General features: G+C 47.3%; 1 protein-coding gene across 1 annotated transcript in view; it reads left to right on the forward strand.

The window, feature by feature from the left end:
* The window catches only part of LOC126523026 (cadherin-like and PC-esterase domain-containing protein 1), a 63,008-nt gene that overhangs the window by 35,377 nt on the left and 12,782 nt on the right, over nucleotides 1-14,849 (forward strand). Inside the window, exons 7-11 of the mRNA XM_072288834.1 lie at nucleotides 2,518-2,609; nucleotides 5,218-5,247; nucleotides 6,983-7,172; nucleotides 8,204-8,384; nucleotides 14,345-14,468. Of these exons, the coding sequence (XP_072144935.1) occupies nucleotides 2,518-2,609; nucleotides 5,218-5,247; nucleotides 6,983-7,172; nucleotides 8,204-8,384; nucleotides 14,345-14,468 (617 nt within the window). The remainder of the gene's footprint in view (nucleotides 1-2,517; nucleotides 2,610-5,217; nucleotides 5,248-6,982; nucleotides 7,173-8,203; nucleotides 8,385-14,344; nucleotides 14,469-14,849) is intronic.

The following is a 14,849-nucleotide window of genomic DNA, read 5'->3' on the forward strand; positions in this document are numbered from 1 at the left end:
CACGTGGGTGCGATTCACAGCAGCTGCCGCAGACAGACCTCCGCTCATGTAGCGCTTTATTTCCATATACAGACGACGCGCGCTACTCTGGCGCCATCTCGTAGACATCACCGCCGCAAAGCCCGTCGTGCACGGCACTACGCTTTTCTTCTCACGCTTTCGCCATAACCTCCTCCAGCGCTTTCCTCCTCGCGCTTTCTTCGCTATCGCCGTTTTTCATCCACGCTCCGTATTCGCTCTTTAATCATCTTGCTGTGCTTGTCCGCTCGGTTGAGAGGACGCCGAGGGACGACGCCGACACTAGCCGCAGTAACGGGCGCCTAAGAGCGGCGCTCTTAAATGCGCAGGTAGGAATGATGAACCATTCCAAAGCTTGGCTTTAAAACATTGAAGCTGGAGAGGACGGTACCTAAAAAACCGTACGAACGATTGGAAAGTAAACATGGCAGTTCAAGAGCGTCAGAGAAGCATTTTTTGAGTGGTCCACTCAACGCTCAACAGCCTTTTGTAAAAAAATTAAAGAAACTTGAAAGTTCTTTAAGCTTCCACAATTTCAGGCTATGCGGGCAAACATGCGTAGTAATCGTTTTGCGACGTAGGTATCGAGGTCGTAACTTCGGGGTGCCGTCAGGTTTCGTCGCCAGCTAACGAACCAATTCTTTTATCGACGTTCTTTTCACCAAACACCGCAAAAGCGCGATTGTTCGAGGCGAATGGTTACGCTAATCACTCTGCGGGTCCAGCGCTATGAACCTGTTCGGCCGCTTTCGCAATCGTATCCTTCCAGTCCTCGCACGCGCCTCTTGTAGCCCTCGATATGGCCAGATCAGAGCAAGCGTATCGACGGAGCAGACAGCAGTGCGTGTTCTTCAGAAAAACCGACAAGTTTAAGGTTTGGGGCGCAGTGGCCCAGCTTCAGTGTTGCATACCTGGTTCGACCCGGAGCACGTACGTGGTCCCGCATCGATCTCCCATTTAGGCTCATCAACTATTTATATGAGATTCGTAAAATGCCGGACGAAGAAATCATTACGCAGAGAAAGTGGAGGCCGACCGACCGGCGCTCATACTTGCTTTCGTGTTTGCCTCTTGAAGGCTCAGGTTCGCTGCCATGCATAATTCATGCGCAAGGCCCTATTCGTTCGTTTGCTCGTTCCCGTGTACACAACTTCGGGGAGATAGAACGCCAGCATTTTGGCCGGGCCTGACTCGAGTTTTCTCTCGTTACTTTCACTGCGCGGCTTTCCTTCCGATTTCCGAGAAAAAGAAATGTCGTACTTCTCTTCTTCGCGAGTTCGACGACTATTCCTGCCCGTGTTGCACGCATAGTTGCTATTTCTGGATGGGAGTTCCAGCCAGATGATCTATTTGCTTGGAGCTTGCTTAGCGGTCATGGGAAGTGGGAACCAGTGCACCAATTATTTGTTTGGAAAACATATATATGCACTGAAACAGAAACGAAAAAAGCAAAGGGGAAGTGCGCGCACACCCACGCACACGCACGCACGCACACACGCACGCACGACAAGTGTTGCTTTCTTGTTCATCACGGTGACCGCTGATATTTCTACATTCATTCTGTGGATCTGGTTTTTGTTGCGGCTAAGTGAAATCATGTCGATGAGTGCATTACTGCAATACATGCGTGCCAACGAGACCGTGTCTGTGTGCACCTTCTTGGGCGTACTTTCCCTTATGTGTTGTTCACCTGTGTTGCTGCGTGGCTGGGAACTTGTTAAACCGCTTTTGTTGGATTTACAGTAACAGGTGGCAAATGGAGGTGCGAGCAATCACCCGTTAAAACGAATAAAAGCCATAGTAAAAGAGCACGTTTAATGAAAAGAAAGGGATAGGCGGGATGGGGGGGGGGGAGGGGGGGGAGGGGGGGAGGGGGGGGGCTAGGAAGACGCGCCTCTTAGTTGCTACACTTACGGAAAGCAGAACGGGTTTTACAGAGGAATGCAGAGAATAATGAGAAATGATGATGAAATCTTGCAATGAGCCAAGCACATGTATAGAAAAGTCATAAGTTCACACGCTGCTTGTCATAAAAGGTAAACATTCAGCTGATATCTGCCTGGTTGAGGACAAACGATTTAAAGCGAACGAAAAGGAAAACTCCCACAAAAATTTATTTTAAAAATCTGACTTTGCGGAGCCCGATCGGATCCCCCTGTGACAGAGAAAACGACCACCGGGGGCGCATCCTTTTGGAATCCTGGCATATCCAAAAGACCCCCGGCAACGTCAATTGTTCGTCAGGAACACTTCTGGCCATGTGCTCTCGAGGTCGAAGAAAGGTGTCTGCACGCCTGTCACAGCGTCAAAAACGCATATAAGCGCTGCTATGCCTCACGCCACCTCACCCGTGAAGAAGGAACCGGTAGGGCTCCGAAAGGCGGCTTTTAAAATAATTTTTTTTCCTTCTCCTTAATTGATGTTTCGCATAGTAGGACGTTGATACGCTTAAGCACGCGAGTGTTGTGTGTCGATTCAACAACGAGGCATTCGACGCAGGAAAGGGACCAACAGTTCTTCGGCGCAGCATAATGAGAAACACGAGGACGACTTCCTCAGCGGAAGTCAGGATTTCTACGCCTCGAGTCAACGTGAGTACACGGCCTGCCTTCAAGAGCGTTACTGAAGCACCATTGTCGGCGAAACCGAAAAGCTCTGGCACCTCACGCAGATAAACAGACTGAGAACTATGAAATCACTATGCAGAAATTCTTTCGTGACTAACTCGGGAAGGGTTTATACGCACAGTTGCGCGTTTGAATTCCTGAAAGGTGATTTTATGTTCAGTGGTTTATTCGCTGAACCGCTTATCTTTAGCAAAACGGTGTTAGCAGCATGGCACGCGGTCAACTGCTTCGACATAGACGCGCGCGTGAGCATGCAATAATATACACACGCGCTCGCACTGTTGCCGATTTGTCCATAAGGTCATGGGACAGATGCCTACATTTATCCCTAGCTGCCAAGCACAGCTGTATGTCTAATACACAGTCCATGGGACTCCGCGTAAACGAGCTAGCGCGCACGCAAGAATGCGTAAGCTTTTAACGCGAAAGCGTTAAGCGTTCTGTGCCGCAGAATATCCGCTGTCGGGGTTGGCGGCGTTGTCCGTAAGGAAAAAATCAGCCCTCCGTGTGGCGCGTAGTTTTTACTGAAGTAATTGAGTTTCTCAAAGTAAAATTTGTCAGAAAATTTGTAAACTACGACTTAGACACAACCTAGAGACACGATAGCCTCGGATTGTAATTTCAATATGCGCGAAGACATAACTCTGTTACGCGGAAACAGAAACACAAACCCCGTTTCCAGTCCGTTTGAGGTTTGGCGCGGCTGTGCTCTACCTCCTGGATCGTTCCACGCAAGAGGCCGCGTTTTACCAGAAAGCGCGCCTTCGTGCGTAGCTTTCGCCGCCAGCGTTTGCCGATAAACATTACGGTTATGTAAGCTGCAGTTGCCGGTAAGCCTGAGAAGCAGTTAGGGATCTTTGAATACTGTCGCGTTCCACTCGTAAAGGTGAAGCTTAAGCTTCCTCCGTTTTTCTTTATCTGCGCCATTAAATGCCGCCTTGTAGTGAACACCTGCGTTTGTTTCCGGACAGCGAACGTCCCGTTTCCGTCTATTCCTTTTTCCAGCATATTTAACTTGTCCGTTCTACTTAACTTCTCTGCGTCCTCCCATGTTCAATAGTGCGGAGACGTAAGTGACGCAATCGCCTAGTTTCAGAATGGAATGCTAGGCCTCTGTACGGTTCCTCAGGCCTAAACGAGCCTACATATTAGACTTTGGTCACGGTGCGTGCTACCACTGAATTGTGTACGTGCTTCATGTTCTACGAGCCTGTAATCCTCTCCTCTCACTTCCTCCTCCTATCCCCTAACGCCGCCCCCTTGTGGGAGGTAGCCTAGCCAAAATGAGCCTAGCTCATCTCCCTGCTTTTCTATGCATGCTGTCTTTCACTGTACTTACCTGGCGCGTAAATCCTATACCAGGTGATCTTTGTTTAGAAAATATGACAGAAAATATCACCTAAGGCAGATATCCCAATTCTGTCACATTCCTTCTCCCTTATTTCTATTCCCCTTCTCCCTTCCCCCGGCGTAGGGTAACCAACCGAACTCTTGACCGGTTAGCATGCCTGCCTTCCGTCTCTCTCTCTCTCTCTATCACATTCACTAGATTTCTTGAATAAGCGGATATTACTGGCGCAACGAATACTAGTGTGATACTAGGAAAATTGTCATCCACCCGATTGTGGCACGATGCTATACAAAGGAAACCAGTGCGGGTCTTAAGAAAAATTTCCGGGACTACTACGAATTTTTTAGCAACTGGGAAGCTTTCTTCCTGACAAAACATGCGTGGGTTTCATTTGTTGTTTCGTGCTACGTACTGTCGCATGGATAACGATGTTCCCTTTCATACCTAATTAACAATATCATGCAATTTCTTTACGTTATTTACTTTGAAGAGCACGTTTCTGTTAGTTGGGAAGTCCCATCATTCAGGAGAAATCTTGTACTTACCACACACTGTGAGAAATGCATCCTCAAATTCTTTGGTGACACGCCATTACTTTTCCAGTTAACACTTAAAAACACGAAAAATTTTGTTATACCTTTGCTGGAATGCATTCTACTACATATCTCCAGGGCGTATTTCTGAAAACTTGGGCCGAGTGATGGCCGCCTATTCTTCTAATCTACCTGATGCGGCAGAATATCACTATTCGCAATAGAAGAATATTTAATGAGCCTGTTTCCACCAGGAAAAAAGAAACGCAGCTGAAATATTTCAATTTACCCCGCATCGTATATCGTGTTGACGGTTAGCAGTTTTGCTTTCTTTCATTTTGGTGCGCGCGTTCGCCGAATCTGGTGGGCCACATTCCCGCAATTTCATCTAGAACGAAAGGAATTGCACGATCCTCTTTCTAACGTGTCACTCGCGGAAAACTTGTGGCTCCGTCCACGCGCACGAAAATAAAAAGAAATAAAAAAAAAAGTGGTGCCCAGCGTCTGCTATGTAACTTGTTGAATGTATACACACAGTTTCCAACGTGAAGCGAGCCGCCGAACATTCATTACCGCGCGTGTCTCTTGCCTCGCGAAATAACCTGGGCGCGCTTTGCAAAGTGACGCGCTAGCTTACACTTTGTTTCTCTCTCTCTCTCTCTCTCTCTCTCTGCATCTGTCGTTTCAGCAACCTCGGCGAACGTCACTTGCAGCAAAGGTAAGCACGACAGAAGACCGTGATTTATTCTCCTGTTAGCAAGGCGCACCAATATTCTCCGAGGATATATGACCCGACGTTTTACGGGCGACGGTGCGCCTTTGCGCGCGCACAGCGCGACCGAGATGGAAATGCTGTGCGCATCGCCCTCCCCCCCCCCCCCCTCCTCCCCCCCTCCCCCCCCCTCACCACCCCGTGACACGTGCACAAGTCGGTCCCGTCCCGAACCGAAGCACCTGATTCGTAATGTTTTGAGAAAACTAAAAGGCTATAATGAACCGAAGTACAGACAAAGTTACGCGCACCTTAGTCTTGAAATTTGGGAAACGTTACGGTGAAAACGTGTTTACCTCGTTCGCTCAAGCGTAAAATGGCTTTGAGTAGTTTCTTTTGGCGAAAAAACGCCCGCTTGGACTGTATTGCTTGCGTCTGATTTATTTCTTTTGTTTAGGGAGCCTATCTTGCTCCGTGTTTCTTTTTTGAAATTTCATTTCTCGCATCGCCGTTTGTTGTGCCTCGCGAACCTGTGCGAGACGTTTCAGGACGGTTTGATATAACTTATGTCCGCAGGACCGTTAGCCGTGTTTGGGGCACAGGCGAAGAATAGTGTAATGGGCAAACTTGATGTAGCCGAGCTTTTGTCTTTTTTAAGTTTACCATACTTCAATGACACGTGTCATAAAGAGCTGCGGGAAGTGGGAGTTTATGAGCACGGAAGCGGGAAAAGGAAAGATAGAAATAATTGCCGTATTTCCTCTCTATGTTATTTTTTTGAGGAGACAGGTAGTCGAATGAAAGAAGAACAGCCTTCGCTGCACATTCGCTATTAGTTGTAGAAGATTACACTGTCTCGTGATATTCCTTCGCATCCGCTTCTTAAATGGCATCGCTTTTAAATTTTGAACACTCCCCTGTAAAACTATCTTCGTCTCCTTACACGCGGTTTAACCGCAATGCCTCTACTTGGCGCTGCGCTAGATGCTGATATTCTCCTTTTCATTTTGTTACTCCTTGAAAGACCTCACTTACTTTTATGCAGTGGTTACCGTACGCTAAACGGATTCTTTCTTTCATGATTTGAAAACATTCCTGTAGTTTCAGCCAGCCGAAGTGTACGTTTCACGTTAAATCTTCGAAGGCAATTGACGGGAAACAGTTTGATTACGCCAGGTTAATTGGATGGAAAACTCGATTTAAGAATATGTAAAATAGCCTGCAAAAGCTTGGGCAAGAAGGGGACATCTGCTGTGTGATTTACAAGGGGATTTCGTTATATATATATCTTCCAGAAATCATTACTGTGTCATGCTTTGCGTGCAGTTTGCTCATGAGTAGTACATTTAGTAAGAGGGCTCTGTGGTAACACGGCTTAAGACAGCGGACTTTGGCACAGTTTTTAGCACAATCCGTTCGATTTATCTTGTGCACACTACGATTTCTAGTCTTACGTTTTCTGTGTCTTGACCACCTCCTCAGACATCGCATCTGTCTCGCTCCGTTTTCATCTCACCCGTTTTGTTTTTTCTTGGCAGCGCCACCAGTTATGGTCTCCCATCTCTCGGGGGCAAAGATTTCAAACAATATTACTTACAATATTTCATTTTTACGCAAAACCGAGACATAACAGTAATTCAATGGTAATGCTAATAAGACCGTTATAGCCAGCGTTTCAATGTGGCTCGCCAAAGTGGAGCGGCGTCAGCGAATCGTTGATCTAGCCGCAACTGCACCGCAGACCCGTCGACGATGCCATACCTGGCGCAAATCGTGACCGAACCGTCGGTGCGCCTGCAGCCGGCTTTCAGGCCGCAGCGGACCGAGTACTTCGCCAACGTCTCGTACGACCTGGTCTTGGTCAAGGTGTGGGGACTGGCCCAGCACTGCGGCAGCCAAGTGCGCGTGGATGACAAGTACGGCCCAGCAAGGTGAGGAGGACGTGGCAAGCGTGAAGTGAAACATCCTACAGACCGGGTGTTCTCGTGGAGATATCGATTATTACTGTGGAATCGTAGCCATCCTTCTCGTCGTCTTTTTTCCCTGAGATCAAAGTGTGATTTAGTGTAGGGATCGCGTTACTTGTGCATATTTTTGGTATCGGTAATGTCTTCCTCAGGTTCGGGTGCGTACACGTTCCTCTTTTCCTTTTTTTTTTGTCATTCTTCTCCAATTAAATAGAACCCACGCTGGTTAAACTCTGCAGCTTCGCCCGAATTTCATGTACAACCCTTTCAAACTTCCGCTTTCAAGGTCGCGGATGGTTCCAGCACGTGACCCGCGTAATCGTTCTCAGCAGTCCGCCAGAGCTTAATCTCGTTTTCCTGTGCCTCTCATGAGCAATTGGTCGCTTCCGTAAGCCTTAAACGCAAGCTTTCTCACCGTTCCCCCAGACAACATTGCAGCTTGTCCTGCGGGAAGCTATGAATTATATGTGTGGCCCAATCGATGAAAGGAATTCGATACCGCTTCCATAACCGCAGTTCATGTGAAGGATGTGGCTGTCGGTGTAGTGAGAGCAGAGCTGCGACCTGGGAACGGACCTTTGCGCTTTCTTTTGTCGTTGCTCGGCACAATGTTACAGCGCGCAGCGTCGTCGAAGCGCGTCAAACGGCACGGAAACGGTGACGAAGGATGGCTTGAATTTCAGTGCCTTGACTGTTAAGTTCTTTGAAAAGCAGACTCGCGCCTTCCATAAACGTAAATGCGCCTCCTGCGTTCCTTTTCTTCAATGCTTCTTCAGAAGTTGACGATTCATTATGCGCTCCTACTGTTTGAAGTCGCGAACAGGTGCTTTTCATGCGGATGTGGATGCACGCTCATCATTACTCCTTGCAAGAGAAGATTTTCGTGTGCTGGAGAAGATTCTCGTGATTATTCGAGTGACTCTTATTCATATTTAACCCGCGATGTACCGCTTCAATATCTCGGTAACCTGAAAATGCGAATACGCGCGTCGCAGGCCGGCAAACTATACCCTGGGCGTGGGTGAGAACAAGGTCGTGCTGTACGTGATGGATGGCGGCCAGCCCGACCCCTGGGTGGTCAACGCCTACACGCTGCTCATCCGGCGCATGCCTCTCGCAGACGACGCCGTGGTATTCAGCCCTGCCGCTCAGCACCAAGTGTGCAGCCTCAAGCAGGTAGGCGGAGGCTCTAATCCTGCAAAAATGCTTCCCTGGATCATTTCACGAAACTGCGTTCAGAGGAGGCTTCTGTTTACCTGTTACGCCTGCGGAAGAAAAGAGGTTTACTTTAACGCACTAGTTGGGAAAAAAAGGTGAAGGCGTAATACAGTTATCGGCCGTTATAATTGGTTTCAATTATTTTATCCTCCTCACCACTTATTCTCTAAAATTTTATGTTTGTTTGGTTTAAGCCTTTAGCAGTGAATATACTAAGGCACTTGACTTGAGAGGGGGGGGGGGGGGGGGCTAACGCGAGTAGTGGGGATGTGACAAAGCAAGCAGTTAAACAGGATATCTCTGGACTGATCAGTCGCATGTCCTGTTTCCGTGGTATGCATGATGAACACATCAGTGGTCAAAGCCACACAATCTATCGTGGAGCTTCATTTATCGCTTATTTGCATGACACAGAACAGATAGCATTTGCATACGTTTAATTCTCAAACTTAAGTACGTTTTTCGAACCATGTAAATCATCTGTGGTTAATGTCTTGCGCTTTTACGTTTGTTTGAATAATACTGGCTTTGCGATGTGATCATCCTGGTTAGCTCAGATGGCCAAGTGACCACTGCGGAAGGGCGATAGTTCCGGGTTCGTTCCCCCTAATCAATATAAATGCTTTTTTTTTTTATTGAAGTGTATATTAGGAGAGGTTGGCGCCTTTATGGTGGCACCGGCTACACCTTGTCACTTGGCAAAGGAAACAAATTTGCGTAAAAAGGGAGAATACCGACACGAAATATGGCACTCAGTAGAACACTAGATGAATAAAAAATATACAGTCCAACAGTACATCAGTCGCAAAGTTCTGTGCATTAGTTCAGTCCACGTACGCACATATAAAGTGAGATATTTTGTACAGCCGAAACACACAGCACATGTAACGCACTGCAAGTACAGAACAGAATTATACATATTGCGTAAAAGTTGAGATCACCACATAAACCAATTATGAACCACAGATATCGCTTGTGTTACTCATTTAGCGTATTCGGATCATCTGATACCTAATATTGTCCCAAAATGCTTGTGTCCTCTAAAAACTTTTTCAGAGCAAGAAGCGCTCTTTTTTGAAGGCCCGCAGTTGGCCATGGGCCAAGTATCTTTTTTAGAGTGAATGGTCTTCTGTCTAACATCAACAAGTTTGCTTGCAGTACCCTTCTTTGTGGGTCGTATTTCGCGCACTCGAGAAGAAGATGATTCACATCTTCGTCTGGATGGCCACAAGAACACTGCGGACTAGAGACACGTTTTATCCTGTACAAGAAGTGCTTTGTAAATGCAGTACCAAGACGCAGGCGGTGTACCAATGTTTCAAATTTTCTGTTGTCCCTTAGATTTTCCGGCATTGATAAGTTTATACATGGGTCTATAAAGTATAATTCCGAGTTTTTAGTTTGCTGATCAAACCAGGTAGCTTTCTTCATATGAAACTCGCCGAGCCTCCCGCTGCAAATAAATGTAGCGCCACTGTAATGAAGTGTTCAAACTGCAGCGGCTCTCATGAGGCTTCATCGAAGAATCGCCCACATATTAACAACGAAGTGACCCTCTTGAAAGAGATGGTGTGACATCATTCATCTCATCAATAAGCCGCCGCTAAACTCAGGAGGCGACGTTCCCGTCGCTGACGTCCTTCAAGGAAGACCGTTACCTCTGCGACGCGCTTGCAACTTTCCACACCATCACCTCCTGCGCTGCCGCCCAGTCCACACATTGCGGAAAAGACCACGAAGCACAAGGCCACTGAGAAGATCACATCTGCCGAAGCTTGACCGGCCCTACCAGAATGAGAGCAATCGCCATCAGAATCACAGCAAACTTTTGATCGACAAGCCCCGATGTCTACTCGGTGATTTGTCCGACCAGGACAGGCAAGTGGCTGTAATGCTGAAATCGTTAATTACTACAATCCGTATGATAATGGACAAGGTGCAAACACCAGCAGCACGAAGCTCTGTAGATACTGGATGCGCTAAATTCAGTGCTTGAGAGCATCCTATAAGCACCATGGCTCGCCCAATAGCCTCCTTCCGTACGGAAGTTAAAGTTGCGTCAGTCTGCTTGCAGAATGCCAGAAGTTTCAGGACCCGTATATTAGTCTTTCGCCAATTTGTTTTTACGAATCTTTTCCCCATACAGGTGATTTACGAACCACATACATCGACTTTTTTCAGACTGTCTGGTTATGAATCTTTCGTCTCGTCCACGTGCGGTGCACGGAGCAAAGTAATCGTTTACATCCACACGGATTTTACCATATGCCACCAACGCGGTAGAGCACCATGACAACAATCAATATGTATGCCTGCATGTCAAAAAGAATACTGTGTCATTTACACTCATTGGAGCTTACATATCCCCAGCGGGTCACTTTGATGGCAAAAGGCTTAGAGATATACTGCGAATAACCAATGACCCTTGGGTTATCACAGGCGACTTCAACGCGCATCACCAGCTATAGGGAAGCATCAAAATTGACTCCAGAGGCAGGAGTCTTGCCTTCATTGTTGCCGACAATGATACGTGCTGTGCGAATGATGGCAGCCCTACATTTCTACGGGGCAGGAGTACCTGCTTGGATTTGACTTTCGTGTCACGGCGCTTCGCCTCCAGCGTCCAATGGTTTAAGGACAAAGAGACACATGGAAGCGACCATATTCCAACATGGATAAACATTAGTGGAGTTGCACAATCCTGCTCTACTATCTTGCGTGCAATTGATTCGTCGAGGTTTAAGGAGCATATGAAAGACACATGTCGGGAAGGCCTTTCATACATCATAGAAGATACAATCGCGGAAAGAATGAAAACATTCATTTGTTCCCTGACCAGGTCAGCAAGGCGAACATACTTCAATATAGAGCTGTAGAGGCTGCGTGCGGCACGCCGATAGGCAGAAAGAAGGTATCGGTGCATGAAGTCCGTTCGAGATCTGTGGGCTTCACGACACATACAAAAAGAAGTCCAGCGTCGTATGGATAAATTCGAAGACAAGCGATGAAAATCTTTCTGCCAGTCGGTTGATCCCCGAAGTTCGCTGTCGTACATATGGAGAACAAATAGGGCTCTCCGTTCATGTACATACCAAAGAAAGACCTTTGCAACTTTGGCCTTCTCCCAACACCGCTCGCAGCTTGAAATGGTTGAAGAGTTCTGTCCGCGGGCTCTTGGGTCCGTGGTTCAATACCGACGCATCACTGAGTGACATCCCCGAGACAAGTGCACTAAAAATGAACGTGCCATTTTTACTCGACGAACTTGACGCTGCGTTGGTGACTTGCAGGCGTTCTTCGTCACCAAGACCAGATGGCACAACGTACGCTGCCCTATGCAATCTTGGACATGGCGCATGTGGTGAGCTTCTCAAGTACCACAATGGTCGTGGCACAATTGCGTTGTTCCTAAACAATGTAAAGCGAGCCGCTTGATCCCGATTCTGAGATCTAGAAAGTCTCCTCTTGATTTATCATCATATCGTCCGATTGAGCTTTCTAGTTGCGTCGGCAGAGTGATGAAAAAAATAATTCTTGCTCACTTGGAATGATACCTCGAGCGATTCAACATCTATCTCGATGCCATGGCGGGCTTTCGTCGAGGTAGCCCATTACCCGTTACCCGGGTCCAAGAACGAAAAGCCTAAATCGTTTCTCAATGGCACTTTTTCTCGATGTCAAACGAGCACAATACAACAACGCCCATGAGGCTATACTGAACTCACTTGAGGCTGTGGGAGTTGGGTGGCCAGATGTATCAAAGGATTCGGGACTGTTTGACTGAGAGGCTTTTTCTTACTTCGGAACATTACATCTGCTGGGGTGTGCCACAGGGTGGGGTGTTGAGCCCCATATTGTTCAGCCTCCTCCCTGTAGGACTTGCTGAGTACTTACCACAGACAGAAAATGTCTCCATATACACCAACGACATTTGCAGTTGGGCCTCGGTTACTCGGCCTCAGGTGCGAGCTACGCTGCAGTGAGCGGCAACCATGACGTCTCCTCATCTCCAAGAACAAAGCCTCAGTGTGTCTACCGAAAAGTGCACATTGGTTGGCTTTACGCGCAAAGAAATGTCATTGTATTCTAGTTCAATCAATTAACGGCCAAATTGTATCCTGTGTTAAGACGCATCGGTTTCTGGGTGTCATCATCGACGGCAACATCTCGGGGGGCGCTCACTTTGTCTATCTGAAGAAGAAGTTATCCGCCATTGCTCAGGTGTTGAAATTTCTCTGCGGGAAAATCTGGGGTACATTAGTCCATCTTATGCTGCAACTTTACAGGGTACGGTAGTCCTGGGACTCCTACGTTAGTCTTCCAGTTTTGCCAAATACATGCAAGATGAACATTCGTGCTCTGGAGAGCATACAAGGTCAAGCCCTACGCACGTGCTTAGGGCTGCCTCGATGCACCTCATCACCAGCAACAACTGGCATCGCGAGATACTATATGACCCAGACATACGTAGCTGTCAACTCTCTCGGAGCGCACATTCACCATCTGTCAAGAATACCCGACCATCGAAGCCTTCACCTCCTCTGTGGGTCCTGTGACAGCCACAAGTGAATCTTGCTATTCCCGGAATTACAAACAAGGCCAATCACCCGTTGTGGCTCTGAAGCAACCAACGCTGCTATAACTCCACCAGACATATCATGACCGCATACATGTATATATACCTACGGTTGGACCTCACCTATCAGCTGAACTGCCGCTTTCGTCGTTCCAACTAAGAATATTGCCGCTAAGTTCAACGTGTCCCACATGACTACATCAACGGCGTCAGAACTTTCAGCCATCCATGCCGTTGTGAACTACGTCACCGAAGAGCCGGCGTAGAATTGGGTCATATTTTGTGACTCTAAAGCCGCTCCTCACTGTATAAAGTCTTCCTTACATCACAGAACATACGAGCAGATGATATCCGATGTTAGAGAAGTACACCGTCCATGCTCTGGAAACAAGGCACAACATAATCTTGCAGTGGATTCCTGCTCACTGTGGCACCGTCACCAACGACTTGGCTGACAGTGCTGCTTGGACTGCCCATGAAGACACCCAGACGCGTTGAATACTTTTGGCAAGGATGGACGTTGCCAGGAAACTTCGTCTACTTGCACACAAAACGTGACAAGCTTCGTGGAGTACAAGTGCCTTCAATTGCCGATTGCATAAGCTGGACACATTATTACGGCTACAACTGCCATCTAGCCTTTCCCGTGGCGAATCAACCTTACTGTGCCGCTTGTGGCTGGAAGTGGCGTTCACGAACGCTAACTCCTATTGTATGGGAATGGCCAAGAGCCCGATGTACGACTCCTGTAGGTTCGAGGAAACCATATTGTGTAACTGTCCTCGCTACGACGTACAACGCGTTTCTCTGGGGACAACTTTACACCGACTGGACTCGAGACCGTTCTCCGAGTCAAAGATACTCGGACCGTGGCCACACCCATCACGGGCACGAAAAGCGATTCGTGCACTAGTACGCTACTTGAAGCGCACCGACTTAAGAGACCGCTTATAGTGTTTCTGTGGATCCTCCCACGTACATGTACATGCACCCAGTGCTATCTCTCTTCCCTTTTTCCTCTTTCTATTCCCCTTTCCCCCACCCCAGTGTAGGCTAGCAAACTGGACGCATGTCTGGTAGACCTCCCTGCCTTTCTTCTCCTTGCTTTCTCTCTCTCTCTCGTACGAGTTTCTCATTATTTGCTTAACGATGCTGTCAAGTGGCTGGAATTTCTTTCTCTCATTCACCTTCCTCCACCTTGCGAAGTTCCGCAGAACTAATTTGCCAGTGTGATTATTGCGTTGAAAGAAAATATCATTAGTTGCAACAATGTTTCTCTCTTGTTTTGTTCTTTATTGCTTGTATTCGTCTTACCCTGACGCGTATTGGTTTATCTTTCAAGGAGTGCGAAATGCAAGTCGCACCAGCGGAGCCGTGTGGTCTGTACAGCGAGACCTCTGTGGACTGGCCGAGCTACCTTGAAAAGGCGGCCCGACTACCTGTCTGCAAGGATGGCAGCTCTCAAGGTATAATCAGAAATCATTCCGTTATCTGTCAAAATCTTGTCGTGGAGAAATACTGATAAAACAAAAGCAAACCAGCCTTTTAATAATTATGCTTAGTGACTGACAATAAATAATAATATTCTTACAAAGAGAACACACTAATAATAAAGGACGAAATTAACAAGCATTTTTGTTCCTAACAACTGCTTGACATTAGCGGTAGCCTTCGCTAATAATATGCCCAAGATAACGGTTGGCTTGCATCTTCTTTTACGAACAGTTCTACTCCAATGGCAAACAGCGCTTACAGCGGAAACGTTTTTCGAATTTTGCCCCTGCTGAGTTCAAGCACTAAGCTTAAAAGTGATATGATGGATATAAAGTTGGTTCTCTAGCCTTTCC

This window comes from Dermacentor andersoni, chromosome 6 (genome assembly GCF_023375885.2).
Source record: "Dermacentor andersoni chromosome 6, qqDerAnde1_hic_scaffold, whole genome shotgun sequence".
Taxonomy (NCBI): Eukaryota; Metazoa; Arthropoda; class Arachnida; order Ixodida; family Ixodidae; genus Dermacentor; species Dermacentor andersoni.